We start from the raw sequence: 13,437 nt of genomic DNA, 5'->3' as shown, positions 1-13,437 counted from the left end.
CGCTTCTAGTGTCTTCTGAGTAAGCTGCCCTGTCATGGAGGACCACAGAAGCACTTCCTGCGCTGAACCGGCTCCTGGGGAATTCTTTTCCTCGTGTCAGGATTTTTGAGATACATTGTTCAGCAACATTTTCTAATTTTAGTTCTTTGTAGTCTGTAATTAAGATGGTTGATGAACGTGTTGTTTTCTGGTTTTATACACAAAAATAATTTGCTTAGAGAACCCGCTCCTCTCCCTGCAATGTATATAATCTTTCAAATGTTGCTTCTTTTGCAGGTTGATTTTCCCCGGAATCTTGCCAAATCTGTAACTGTAGAATAAGGAGCATCTGCAACTCTGGGCGATTGAGCAACACAAGACACCTTTTGTATTTAACACCTTGATTTAAAATATCACCCCTTGAAGCCTTTTTTAGTAAATCCTTATTTATATATCGGTTATAATTATTCCACTCAATTTGTGATTTTTGTGAAATTACCTCATATTTTTTCAGTAATTTGTGGGGGAGTTTAAATAATGGAATTTATATTGGAATCATTATCACCAAGAGATTTAGCTCTCATTTTCTTTAAAGGATGCTGGGTGTTGGATTTCCAGGCCCTCCACTTCAATCTGGGAGGATTATATGTTTTTAGAATAATTGGCCTTTGTTTTACTATGTTTCTATTCATTCAGCCCAAAGAAAATCTAGTACATTTAATTGGAATATCTAAAGCCAGTGGCAATGTATGCTAATGCTTGGACATTTAATTAAGGTTTTGTTAAATTTACATATAACTAGAAGATGCTGTGATTTGTTTTGAAATTTGTTTGTGTTTGTTTTTAAAATCACACTGTAGAACTTAAAAACTGAAAGCTTTTCGTGGTGGGATTTCTATGTAAGTTAGGTTAACCCGAGTGTCTCAGACCTGTTGCTGGTTATCTGGAGGTCGAGTTAACGTAGGAAGCTAGAATATGGTAGTACATTGGTTTTCTCCATTCTTAACAGCAAGTATTTGCACAATTTCGTAGCACAAACTTTAAATTTGAGCTGCTTTGGACGACTGACAACATGATTTTCCGTGTGAAGATGGGGGACCTCCAGGTGGGGTGTCCTACTCCTAGTTTTTTCATCTTCTAAAACTGTTTATTTCCTTGCGTCGCTCGTTTTTTATTTTTCATGTTTTTTTTCTTAAAATGACTTGTTCTTCGAAATCACCGCACAAAGTTGCTATCAGACGTCGGAGAGTAAATCAGTCCTGGTATATGCCAAAATCTCTTAAAAATTTCGTGTAGTGAATTTTAACTTTTTACTGCCTTGTTGCATAAAACTAGTACCATCGTGCCAGTTGGAAGTTCTTTGTAGTTTGGAAGGTTTGCAAGTCTTTTGACTAATCATTTGACTAGAAGTGTATATGCTGGGCTAGGTTAGAGAAAGCCGTGCTTTACCCTGATGCTAGTGAAGGATTGCATCAAACATAGTATTACTTCCTAGGTGTTCTCTGTTGTCTGTGTTCTACCCTGAAATATATTTAGGAATGAAGAAGATAAAAATAAAGTGATATCAAGGTGCCTTCAGCTGGCTTACGTCAGAAATGGAAATTAACAACTTAGATTAAAATAGAGTAGAATATTAGACACCCAACGTGTTGTGAGTAATCATTTCTTTATGGGGCTTTTTGGCCAAATCTTGGGGGCTATAGGGCAGTGTGTTGTGTCTTGGTGAAGTCTTTCTAAAGTTCTCACTTTTAAATTGTGAAGGTAAGATATTTAGCATAATTATTTAAGTAAATTCAGGCTTTTTCTTTTTTCTGTGTTTGAATTTCTTGCTGAGGTTAAGATTTTCTAATAGCTGTTGCTACAAGGGGAGCCCAGATTCTGCTTGTGTATTAGGTCTAGAAAAATTCCTTGCATATTTTGAGGTAGTTTGGAAGGACTGTCCTAGATGGAGACTAGAAACTTGATTGTTTTTAAAAATAAAGTAAGGTTATTATTTACATCATATACATAGCTACTATAGCTGTATTTACCTATTTTAATTGTTTCTGAGATTATTTTGTTTAGGCCTAGTTTTAGTATATGTATAGTGTCATTTTTTATGTTTGTTAAATTGGCATTTTATGTCTGTGATTTGTATGGGTTTGTAGGGTTTCTTAACGGTCTGAAGTTTGGGTCAGCATTCTAAGTGAACAAATATTTGAGATCAATCATTAGTTTTTAATTTCTCTATTTTTCCTCTTCCTCTGTGTCCGCCTTTCTCTCACACACAGACGCACATTTCAAGCTAGGATACGTTCTGAACTGGATTTCAAAAGCTGATACTAAAGAACCAAGAAGTGATATTTTCCAAATAAACAGTTTCTCCTTCTTGTCCCTTCTTGCTTCTTACTTTATTTAATGTAGTGATTTTTAAATGCTTTTATGTATTAATTATGAATGCAGAAAAGGTACTGTAATGAGGCATATCACTAATAAGTGTGCCTGCCCGGTTAAAACCAATGTGAAACAGGATAAGAAAATCTGATTTTTCAAGAAGGATATGCTACAAAAGGAATCCTTTATATGAAAAGTTCTTTCTTGTAGTACATTTAAAGTTTAGATTCACTCATATGTGACTTAGCGTTCCTGACCTCCGCCACGAGCCCTTTCAGGCTGGGGTCATGTGTAGCAGCTCACACATGGCCCCGTAGATGATGATTACTTTGCAGTCAGTCCGCTTTTCTATCTTTTTTTTTTTAATTACCTGTGCTGTAGGAGCGAAGGAGAAGAGATAAATTAACATGAGCCGTTTTTAGTGTGCTGTCATTGTGTCAGCATCCTCTTATGGGCAAGTCCCTGTGCCAGGAACCGGAAAGGACATCTTGTTGAAAGCAACGTCTGCTTGTCCCGAGGCCGACCTCTCACTGGTGAAGACAAGGACCTGGCAAGGCCCAGGGTGAGGGCGTAGAATGGAGGCGAGCTGGGTGTTACGGAATGCTCTGCGTTCAGGGGCGCATCATGTTCACAGGAGCTACAAAGTGCATTTTGTAGAGTGAGCTGTTGCCGCGGGCTGCGGAGACCGTGTTTCCGGGTGTGCTAAGGAAGGGCGAAGGCGAGGTGCGCGAGTGATCAACGAGCCCTGGTCCTGCGTGGGGAGCGGACACGCGGCGTGCCGGGGCGGGGCTGGCGGTTGTTTCCAAGATGATACTGTCTTATCCTTCTGAATACAGCTCTCTTGGCCTGAGCTAATCATGAGGATGAGAAGAAGGAAAAGGAGCCCCCCCCCCTTTTTTTTAGCTCCTTAGTAGTGTTTATTTGGCACTTAACTTATATTGTCGTCAAAGAAGGAAGACCAGCTGAAATGTCGGCTTTAACAAACATATTTTAGGAAGTCCTTTGGAGTCAGTGTTTTATCTGTTTAAAAAATTAAGATATACTACAGCAATAAAAGGGAAAGACTGATGTTAACTATCCTATGTGACAAGTTAAGTGATTTTTCTAAAAAAGCACAATGTCATTGGAAAAGTGTTTGTAGAAGAAGAAAGCATAGCTCACACGGAATTTGTGAAGGCCAAAGAAGTGGAAGGGCTGACGGAGGAAGGTATCTGAGCCTTCTGTCCACAGATTTAGTGGGTTTTGTCTCCCAGACTACGAGATATGTCTTGACGAAACATGCTTCAGATGACTTCCCTTGTTCTTCGTGTTAGAATCCCAAGTTTAGGAGAATTAACACATCAGTTTGTTCTCACAATATTTAAGGATTATTAATATATCAGTATTTCTCCAGCTTGATGAGCTTAACCATATCTTCAGATCTATGGCATGACAACCAGTAGGACTGCTTAACATTCACTTTGAACCAGAAGCTTCCAGGGTTAAAATGAAAATCGTAGTTGACTAGCAAGATTGTAAAGTGACGCTGTATTAACCTGTAAGTCTGTGATAGCTTGATATCAATGTTACGGAATCGGCCATGATGTTGGCTAATGTGAACGTTTTAGGAAATTCTCGAATTGACTTTCTTAAGGTACTCAGAATGAATATAGAAGTGATCCTGTTAGCTTTTTAAATGTTCTGTGGTTGACTTTTTGGTTGGTTGTTTTTTTCTGTCCTTTGTTTTTTGCTTTTGCTCAAATAAAGCTTTTGGTATTTGTTTAAATTACCCTGCTTGTGAGCTCGAGATTTTAGAATCTTGCTTTGTTTGTTTCCTGTTCTTTAAGATAAATGTTTAGTTTACTGAGGCATTTGGTCATTTCTTCCTTATGTCTTGTAAGTCCAACAACTCTAACCTTGAACTGTGAATAAATTACCAAAACTTACTGAGAATTGCATTTTGAAGCAATTTGCCAATATTTGAAGTGTATACCTGTTTGTGGATGTGTTAAGGATTGTATTGCACTAGGAATGTAGCCAGTGTTTAGTTGTTAGTCAACTTTTCTGACGCTAGAAGTTAATTCATTACTGTTGCTTTTTGAAAGCAGAGATGATTGCATAAATAGAATCCAAAGCTCCATGGCCGCACTCCAACTTACCAGTTGTTTCAGAAACGATCACCAGACGAAACAAAGGCTCTACTCTTTTCTGATGTCATACTCCATAGATGTTATGCCTTCTCATGTCTTTTGCAATTCTTTTTTTGGGAAAATATGTTGTTTCTAGCAAGCTTCTAGTGTAGACAGTGATCAGCAACTTTGCGCAAGTGAATTAATAGTCGCAAAAGAAGGATATTTAAGGTGGCTAAGTGGCAAGGCAGCATGTACCCTGAATCTAAAGTTTCTGTAGTATCTGGCAATCTTTTAATTACAGAACAAAGATTCCTTTTACAGGATCCTTTCACAAACAGCAAGCAAAAGTCTCCATCCCTGGTGCTTACAGCGCGCACTGTGTTCTGCGGGGACAGAGTTATGCCCGGGTGGTTTGAATGAATAGCTGTGCTGTTTTGCCAATTCCCGTTGAACTGAGCCCAGCCTCTCATCTCTGTCTCTGTGTTGCTCTGCAGCAAAGCCTGGGGCTGCCACGCAGCACGGATCATTTTTTCCACGAGCCACATTTTGGCATAAAATCCGGCTTTACTTTTATTAAACGGTTATCTTTTAAATCTCCTTAATTGGCTGTAAGTATTTACTGAGTACTTACTAAAGGCCAAGAAATAATTTCCCTAGAAATTTAGAGGCCAGTTTTTCATTGGAGTGACATTTAAGAAAAAAATTCTTTAACTTTTTTTTTGTGTGAGGAAAACGAAGTGTAAGGGTTAAGTTTTTCTCGTTAATCTGAAAGTAAATAGTTCTCCTTCATTTTAAAAAATGATGTTGGAACTTTATTAGCTTAAACATCCTGGAGCAATACACTAATCTTGTAATAATATATGGACAGGTTGCCAGGTTACAGGTTAATTAACCAGCTGATCCCTTCCCTGGAAGTATGTGGGTAATAAGATAAACTTATTATTCTCTTTTTGGTTAGCATTTGTACAAGAGGTTATTTTCCAGATTGAAAGGCCATGTTTTTGCACTTCATATTAACATGATTCATTGGTTCAAATTCCAAGGTCTCACATACATGTTTTGTCACACACGTTTCTCCAAATGCTGTTCTGTAGCCATGTTTTCCCTTTCGTATTTCAAGACATTTTTGAAAGTGAAGTATGGATGTGCAGTTGAGAATAAAATGAATAAAAAATGGAGCTTGTCACCATTAGAGAAATACTTTTTTGGATGGAATTAGAGTTGTTTCCTTCCATTCACTTATCTGTCTACCTCTGTATAAGATTCAAAAGACTGTTTGTACCTATTAGGATGAAAGCTGTTGCCATGTGTTCATATGCTTTTAATTTCTGCTGTATACTGAGTGATTTAGAAGCATCCAGCAGTTTAAAAACCAGAGCCTAAGAAGGTGTATGCTGGAGCTCACAGCTGTCACGTACCCTGGAGGTCTGGAGGAGTTCATTTTTGCCTCCATCACTCAGCTTTATGTGTTCCTAAATACAGTGAGGTCTTAGAAGGAGAATTGCCAGGATCCCCAAAACCTGTAATGTGGGTGCTCATTGAGGATTCTAGATTGATTACACCTGCAGGGCAAATGACCCTGTGGTCCTTAGCTAATACATTCTTGATTTGTGAGACTCAAGGGTCGATGTCCATTAATTAATAGGTTGTCCTACAACATCCAGGCCGCAAAAACCCACGTGTCCCAGGGTCCCTACGGTTTGTTTCTGCCAACGGCCCCTTTCAGGTGACACTCTTGCCCTCACGTTGCCCTCACTGATAGCACCGTCAGTCATGGATGGACTCATAAGAAAGCCTTGTCTTCAGGCAGTGTCCCTAACGGGCCGGAGACCGGGACGGCGACGGCTTGTGGTTCCCGGGCAGGGGAGATAGCAGGAAATTCACGTTTCTGATAGATTTGAACGCAGATCGCCAATTGGATTCATGGGGGCTCCCTTCGCCCCTATTTACTTTGTACCGTAGAGTTGTTTGGAAGTATTGAGTATATTTGCTTTGACTTTTATCTCTTGCTTTCCTAATTTTGTATTTCCCCTTTGAATGAAATGTAAACCCAATACTGAATTTACGTTTGCTGCTGCTATGTAGAAACCTAGGACTGGGGAATCCTTGCAAGATTTTTATCTTACGTTCTTGGGTATTAACTTGGACCCATGTATCGTTACTAAAGTTCAAAGTATTTCTTTGTCTCAAAGAAACAAATTAATTTTAAAACATCTTACATGTAGGGTTTTGTGTTTTTCATTATTGTTGTTTTGGGTTTTTTGATGTTTTTAGTGAAAGTGGCAAAATTCTCTGGCCTCCGAATGCAGAATTGACTTTACTGACACATTAATAACTTAAGTGCTTTGAGTTGTTTTCTCAGCAGAGACTCATTTGTGTAAATTGGTTTGCGAACGCCTGTTTCCAGGAGTGCAGGGGACAGAGTCTGGAGTTGCCCAGAGCAGACCAAGGCCAGCGGCCTGTAAACCCGTTGGTCTTCAAGTTGGCCTTCCCGGAGGGTGACGTCTCCACGCTAATGGTCCTCAGTTCCTCTGCGCTCAGTATGCTGAGACTAAGGAAGGGCAGCTCCGAGGCTATTGACGTCCTATCAGAAGATAAGGTGGAGGGACGCCCGGGGCGGGGCTCAGCGGGGGCCTCAGCAGTGGAGCCCCTGCCTTCGGCCCAGGGCGTGACCCCGGGTCCCAGGATCGAGTCCCGCGTCGGGCTCCCCACAGGGAGCCTGCTTCTCCCTCTGCCTGGGTCTCTGCCTCTCTCTGTGTCTCTCATGAATCAATAAATAAAATCTTAAAAAAAAAAAAAAAAAAAGGATAAGGCTGATTTTTAAGTTCTTCATATGATTTTATTTATTTTTAAAGATCTTACTTTTAAATAATCTCTACACCCGATGTGGAGCTCGGACTCATGACCCCAAGGTCAAGAGTCACATGCTCCCCCGACTAAGCCAGCCTGGTGCCCCTCACGTTATTTTTTAAAATAAAGAATCTGTCCTGGCTTGGCTCACACCCAGATAGGATGCCTCAGAACTTGGATCACTATTTAAATGGACAGCCCTTCACTACCTGAACAGTCAGTTCTTGCTTTCCCGTCCTTCCCTTGCGTCGCCCAGCGTCCTGGGTCCGTGAGGTCTGTATGATGAGAAGGCCCCGGGGACGATGGGCGCTGCTTAAATGATATTTCTCGTTGCCTTCGCCCAATGGCTTTGCCATAGTAGTTTTTAATAAAATACTTGCTGACCTTAAGTTACGCTCTAAATAGCATTTTTATTTATTTTTCCTTCAGTGCCTGTACCTGGTGAGTTAGAGTTTGGTCAAGAAACCGTAAATGACTGCCGACTGGCGTTTTAGTAAGGAAGGACTCAACGTGGGGAGTTGGGCCTGGGCAGCCAGCAGGCGGCCTGGGGAAGGGGGGGGAGGCCCCCGAGCCCGCGTGGGTGCTGCCGGCCGGACGCCCGAGCCGTGAGCAGCCCCACCGAGGCGCTGGACAGCACCTGCTTCTACTTCCCTTTTCCAAAACTGTGCAAGTGGCTGTCCCTGGACGAGGGCCCCGAAGGGGGGGACCTGCTGCAGCCCTTGGCCCCCCGGCGTCTCTCCGCGCCCTGGGTCCACACGAGTCTCCAGGGAGGCGTGGAGGGATGTGGCTCTGCCTGCGGGGCCGCGGCAGCCCTGCTGGAGCCCTGCTGGAGCCCGGCCTGCTCTTCCCGTTGCACAAGGGTCGCCGTGCGTGGGGCCTGCGCCTCTGCCCCCGTCACTGTCCGCCTGGTAGAGACGCCCTGGTCACCGACGCCTCGGACGGCTGGTCGAGAGTACAGTCCACGTAAATACACGCACGCACACACACGGGTCACACACTCAGGCCCGGGGGTCAGCGGTGGGGCGGCCGCCCTCGGCCCAGGCCGTGACCCGGGTCCCGGGATCGAGTCCAGCGTCGGGCCCCCGCGGGAGCCTGCTTCTCCCTCGGCCTGGGTGTCTGTCCCCCTCTGGGTCTCATGAATAAATAAAGCTCACCCCGTACGCCTTCCGTCCCCGTTTTGTGTTCCACTGGCCCTCGGCAAGCGCCGGGACGCTGGGACCCGGCGGGAACGTGGGGCTGCTGTCCAGGCCGCGGGGCCCCGTCCCCTCCCGGCTCCCGACCTCGGCGGCCCCTTGGCGGCGGCAGGTGGTCGTGCGCGGGCGACGCGGGCAGACTCCGGGCACCGAGAGGTTAAGGCCGACGGAAAAGGCCTAAGAAAACTCAGAGAAAGTCCCCGGAGCGGAAAGCAAGCGAGCACCGGCTGCTGGAGACACGCGGCCCGCAGCAGGTGCAACCCCGGCGGGGCCTCTGCCCCCGGGGAGGCCGCACCTGCACGGGCCTCCGGGGCTGCACGCAGACGGGGAAACAGAGTCACGGCCTGGCCCAACAGGGGAGGTCAGTGGAATGGGAGAGCTCGGCCAGGTGGCAAGGAGGGGCCAGTGACAAGGGGGACCCAGGCCTTGGGTGCCTCCACGGCAGCAGCCCCCCGGGAGCCCGGGCACCCGCAGAAGCACCCGCAGAAGCAAAGCCGGCCCAGGGCGCTCCCAGAGCCGGCTCTCTCCCCGCCCCAGCGTGCTCTCGTAGGGGACACACGACAGGAGGATGGCACGTGACCGAAGGCGCCCGGGAAGGCCACCGCGGGGAGGCCCAGGCGCGGGGGGGCGGCCGGGCACTGAGGCCGCCAGAGCCGCCAGAGAATGACCCTCCTGCAGCCGTCCCCAGACGCGGGACGTGTGACAGCAGCACAGGAAACTGGCCCGTCTTTTGTTGTGTTTACGCCTTAGGGACTTGGGGATCCTTGTAGATGAGGATTTGTAAAGAATTCACAAAGAAATTAAACATTTACATTTTCTAGCTTTTTTTTTTTTTTTTGCTGGTATGGAAAGTACAATGCAATTCTGTATGTTGACTTCGCTGCAACTTAGCTAAATTCGCTTATTTCCAAATTGGCTTTACTTCCAGGCGGTGTTCTCCGCGGGCGCTACCCACCTCCTGGAGTACATCGGGGCGCTCCTGCCCTGCTCGCCCTTCCCAGGACAGGACCTGCCGCTGCCCCACTGCGAGGGCCGAGCAGCCCAGCTCCAGGAGAGGCGGTGCCAGGATGTCCTATTTGCGCTTCTAACCTCAGAGGAGAGCTTCCAACATTTTACCATTAGGTATTATATTCGCCGTAGATTTTCGCAGACACCCTTCATGAGGTTTGGGAGGTTTCTCTCCTCCCCGTTCTTTTGTTTGTTAGACTTCATTTGTTTGCTTCTAAATCCCGTATGGCTGCTTCGGTTTCATCAAAGGCTTCTACTGACGTCACAGTATTCTCCGCCTCTAATCTGCTAATGAGGTGGATTATGTTGCCTTCCCAGGAGAGACTCAATCTGGTATCTTTAGGCTTTAAATTTCCCTCTACAGGGACGCCTGGGGGCTCAGCGGTGGGGCAGCTGCCCTTGGCCGGGCCAGGGCGTGACCCTGGGGTCCCGGGATCGAGTCCTCATTGGGCTCCCCGCAGGGAGCCTGCTTCTCCCTCTGCCTGGGTCTCTAATAAAATCTTTATATATAAAAAAAGGTATCTTAGTTTTATTTTACATCTATCATTTATTTTGTGCCTTCTCTTCAAATTGGCAGTCCTGTATATCTCTCTCTCTCTTTTTCCCTTTCTTGAATTATTTTTTCATCATCCCATTTTTTCACTTCTGTTTGGATGTTCCAGTCTGTTTCTGTTCTTTTATGGATTACTGTAGAAATTACAATATTCACGTATTAGGTATCAGATTCTAAAGTTTATGTTGTTGTCCTTCTTGCAGACTATGGAAGGACTTTAGGGAGTATTAGCTTCATTTCCCTCTCCTTATATATGCTAACATGTCATTCTTAACATATATTTTAATTACATTTTTTATTAACCTCATAAGACCTTTTTTTTTTTTTTAAGATTTTACTTATCTATTCATGAGAGACACAGAGAGAGGCAGAGACACAGGCAGAGGGAGAAGCAGGCTCCCTGCAGGGGCAGCCCCATGCAGGATTTGATCCCAGGACCCCGAGGTCACAACTTGAGCAGAAGGCAGATGCTCGACGACAGAGCCTCCCAGGTGCCCCAACTCATAAAACCTTATTATCTTATATAATGTTCACTTATATTAATCCTCATTTCCCTTTGTTCCTGCTTATCAAGCCTTGTGTCTGGAGGCAAACTGACTTTGCTTATCTGAATACATCGTTATTTTGCTGGGCACAGACTTCGAGGTTGGCAGTTATTTTCTTTCAACATATCGCCTCCTGACTTTCACTGTGACTGTTGAGAGGTCCAGAGTATTGTTTTTGGAAGGAATCTGTTATTTCTCTACAGTGACTTTTAGGATCTCCTCATCGGCTTTGGTGGTCTGCAGCTTTGCTCTTGTTTCTCAGCGTGGTTTCTTTTTGTTACCTCTGCTTAGGCTTCGTGGAGCTTTACAGATTTTGCACTGGAAGATTCCCATTTTGTAACTCTTTGAATATTGTCCATTCCTCGTGTCGTCTCTCCACTCCTCTCCTTCTCGTCCCTAACTAGACGTATGTTACCCATCTCACCCTATCCTCCATACTCCTTAACTTCCCACGTGTATTTTTCCTTTTTTTGTCTCTTTGTGCATCATTCTAGATGAGTTCTTCTGACCTGTCTTCTGGTTCACCAGTTTATTTTTACCTGTGTCTGATTTGTTGTTAAAGTTTTTTTTTTTTTTTTTTAAACAGCTCTGTTGAGCTTTATCCATTTTCACTGTTCGGTTAAAGGCGTTCTAGTGAATCTATGGTGTTGTGCAACAGTCCCCACAACCCAGCTGTAGAGCATACCCATCTCTCTAGAGAGTTCCTTTGTGCCTGATTATAGTTAACCCCTGACTTTTAAATTTTAATTATGAATGTATATTCTTTGCTAAGAAGTTCTTTTGGGTATTTTCCAACTTTGGTTCTATTTTTTCCTCTTTCTTGAAGCTATTTTGAACCTTTTACTTCTTTAAATGTGATATGCAGAGTTATTTTTAAGCCTATACCTGATATTTCCAGTATCTGGATTGTCCGTTATTTCTGCTGCCATTCACTCATGGTGCCTTGTTTCTTTGTGTTTTTTTTGTTTCAGGCGTGAGTTCCTCGGAGAGTCACTTCTGGGAATTCCTTGAGGCCTAGGTTGAAGGTGATTTCTTCCTTCAGAGAGGATTCACGTTTATTTCCATGAGGTGCCTAAGAACTTTCCAGTCCTGGATCGCTTTATACATTCATGGTTTGAGAGTTTGTGCCATCAGGGATGTGCACTTGGGGCTTACCTCCATGCAGCTCTAACTCCGAGAGGAGCTGATGGGTCCTGGTCATCGCTGTTTCTCCACAGAACACAGTTTTGCCACAGGAGACAACCATGTCTCCCTTAGACACATGTCTCCTGTCGAGCTTAGGGGAGTAGCTCTCAAATTTCCACATGCCTGAGGAGCCTATTAAAACACGCAGATTCTTGGGTCCACAGCTGAGATTATGATTCAGTGGGTGGAGCTGTGGCCCAGGAGTCTGCATCTTCAACAATCACTAAAGGTGATCGATCTGGTGTAGGTGGCAGAGGTCCACACCATAGTCTTAGCTCTCAGAGCTTCGCGGGGTCCATTGCACCCCTTGGGCTAGAGGGTGTGTGAGCCAGGCTCGGTGTCTCCCGGGAGAGGAAAACACTCATTACAACGCTGAGCAGCAGTTTGTCTCTGGGTGTGCCCTGGGCGGGGCGGGGGGTGGGGTGGCCCAGGGCACGGGGGGGCGGGGCTGGGGCGGCAGACCTTTTGCGACCCACAGTGCGTTGGCGCAGCCCGCACCCAGCATTCAGTACCCCAAGCACCCAGCATTCAGTACCCCAAGCACCCAGTTTCTCCAACTCTCTTAAGAGCTGGGTGGCCACCCCCACCCCAATCGATTGCCCGTCCCGTGGCCGTTGCCCGCGGTGTCACCCACTTGGTAGCCCATGTCCACTCTCTTCGGGAGGTCTTCACAAGCCCTTGTAAGAGGACCCACTTGGTTACCAGTAAAGAAAAACCCTACCCTCTTGCCCTGGATCACAAGAGTGGGATTTCTCGGATCACGGAACCAGACAGGCAGGGTGGACCCAGTGGGCCTCAGGAATGGCTGGATCCAGCTCCCATGCTCACGCCTCCAGAGGGTCCCAGGTCCTGGCGCCTTGGCCGCAGTCCCACCCTCCCCCCGCCCCCAGGCTTCAGGAGGCCTCAATCCTTCTAGAAACTTAAGGTTTGAGCTGAGGCATCCGTTTTCTAGGAACGTGCAGTGACGAGGCATCTGTGCAAGCTTGGCTAAAGCTGTTTGCATTTTCATCCCCCCTGAGTCTCTGGACACGTCTCCAGAGCTGTTTGGAGGCGCAGCGGCTTGCGGGGCCCCTTCACTTGCTGCCTCATCGCCTGCCGGGGCCTGGGGACCCACAGGGAGTGCGGGGATCCACGTTCAACCGCGAGCACCAGACTTCTCCGCTGTTGGGAGTCTCCCTGATGAAGAAACTGGTTCTGCTCCGGGGGCGCAGGGACCCAGAGGAGCCCCACTGTGGCCGGCGCCCCAGGGCTCCCTGGTGTCCCCCTGCACCCCAACGACTCTGGGAGTCCACGGGGACCCTGCTCCTGTTTGGGAGCAGATCCCTTCACGTCTCCTGCCAGGTGTGGGGGTGGGTGAGGCCGGGGGTTGCACCTGTCCTCGGGGCCAGCGCCCTGGCTTCATGACCCCTCCCGTCGCCCCGAGTCCTGGGCCCCCCACATACCCCAGGGCTCCGAGCCGGAGGGGGCCACGCTGAGACCACACAGTGATGTCCTCCGTGCTGTCCTCCACCCCGCCGTCTCCCATCACCGTGTCCCTGGGGGCCCATCCCGTGTCCCCCCACCACCGCCAGTCCTGCTGCCTCAGGTTCTGTGCTCACCGCTCACTGTTTGCAGCAGGTGGCCGCCGGGCACGAAGGGAC

General features: G+C 46.6%; 1 protein-coding gene across 3 annotated transcripts in view; it reads left to right on the top strand.

The window, feature by feature from the left end:
* GFPT1 (glutamine--fructose-6-phosphate transaminase 1) overlaps window positions 1–4,120 on the top strand; it is a 54,841-nt gene extending 50,721 nt beyond the window's left edge. For all 3 annotated transcript variants that reach the window (XM_077915706.1, XM_077915707.1, XM_077915705.1), the window contains one exon: window positions 277–4,120. In XM_077915706.1, the coding sequence (XP_077771832.1) occupies window positions 277–321 (45 nt within the window). In that variant the 3' untranslated portion in view covers window positions 322–4,120. The remainder of the gene's footprint in view (window positions 1–276) is intronic.
* Window positions 4,121–13,437: the final 9,317 nt, after the last annotated feature.

Source organism: Canis aureus, chromosome 11, assembly GCF_053574225.1.
Source record: "Canis aureus isolate CA01 chromosome 11, VMU_Caureus_v.1.0, whole genome shotgun sequence".
NCBI lineage: Eukaryota > Metazoa > Chordata > Mammalia > Carnivora > Canidae > Canis > Canis aureus.
The sequence above is the reverse complement of the archived record's forward strand: the minus strand, read 5'-3'. Positions and strand labels throughout refer to the sequence as shown.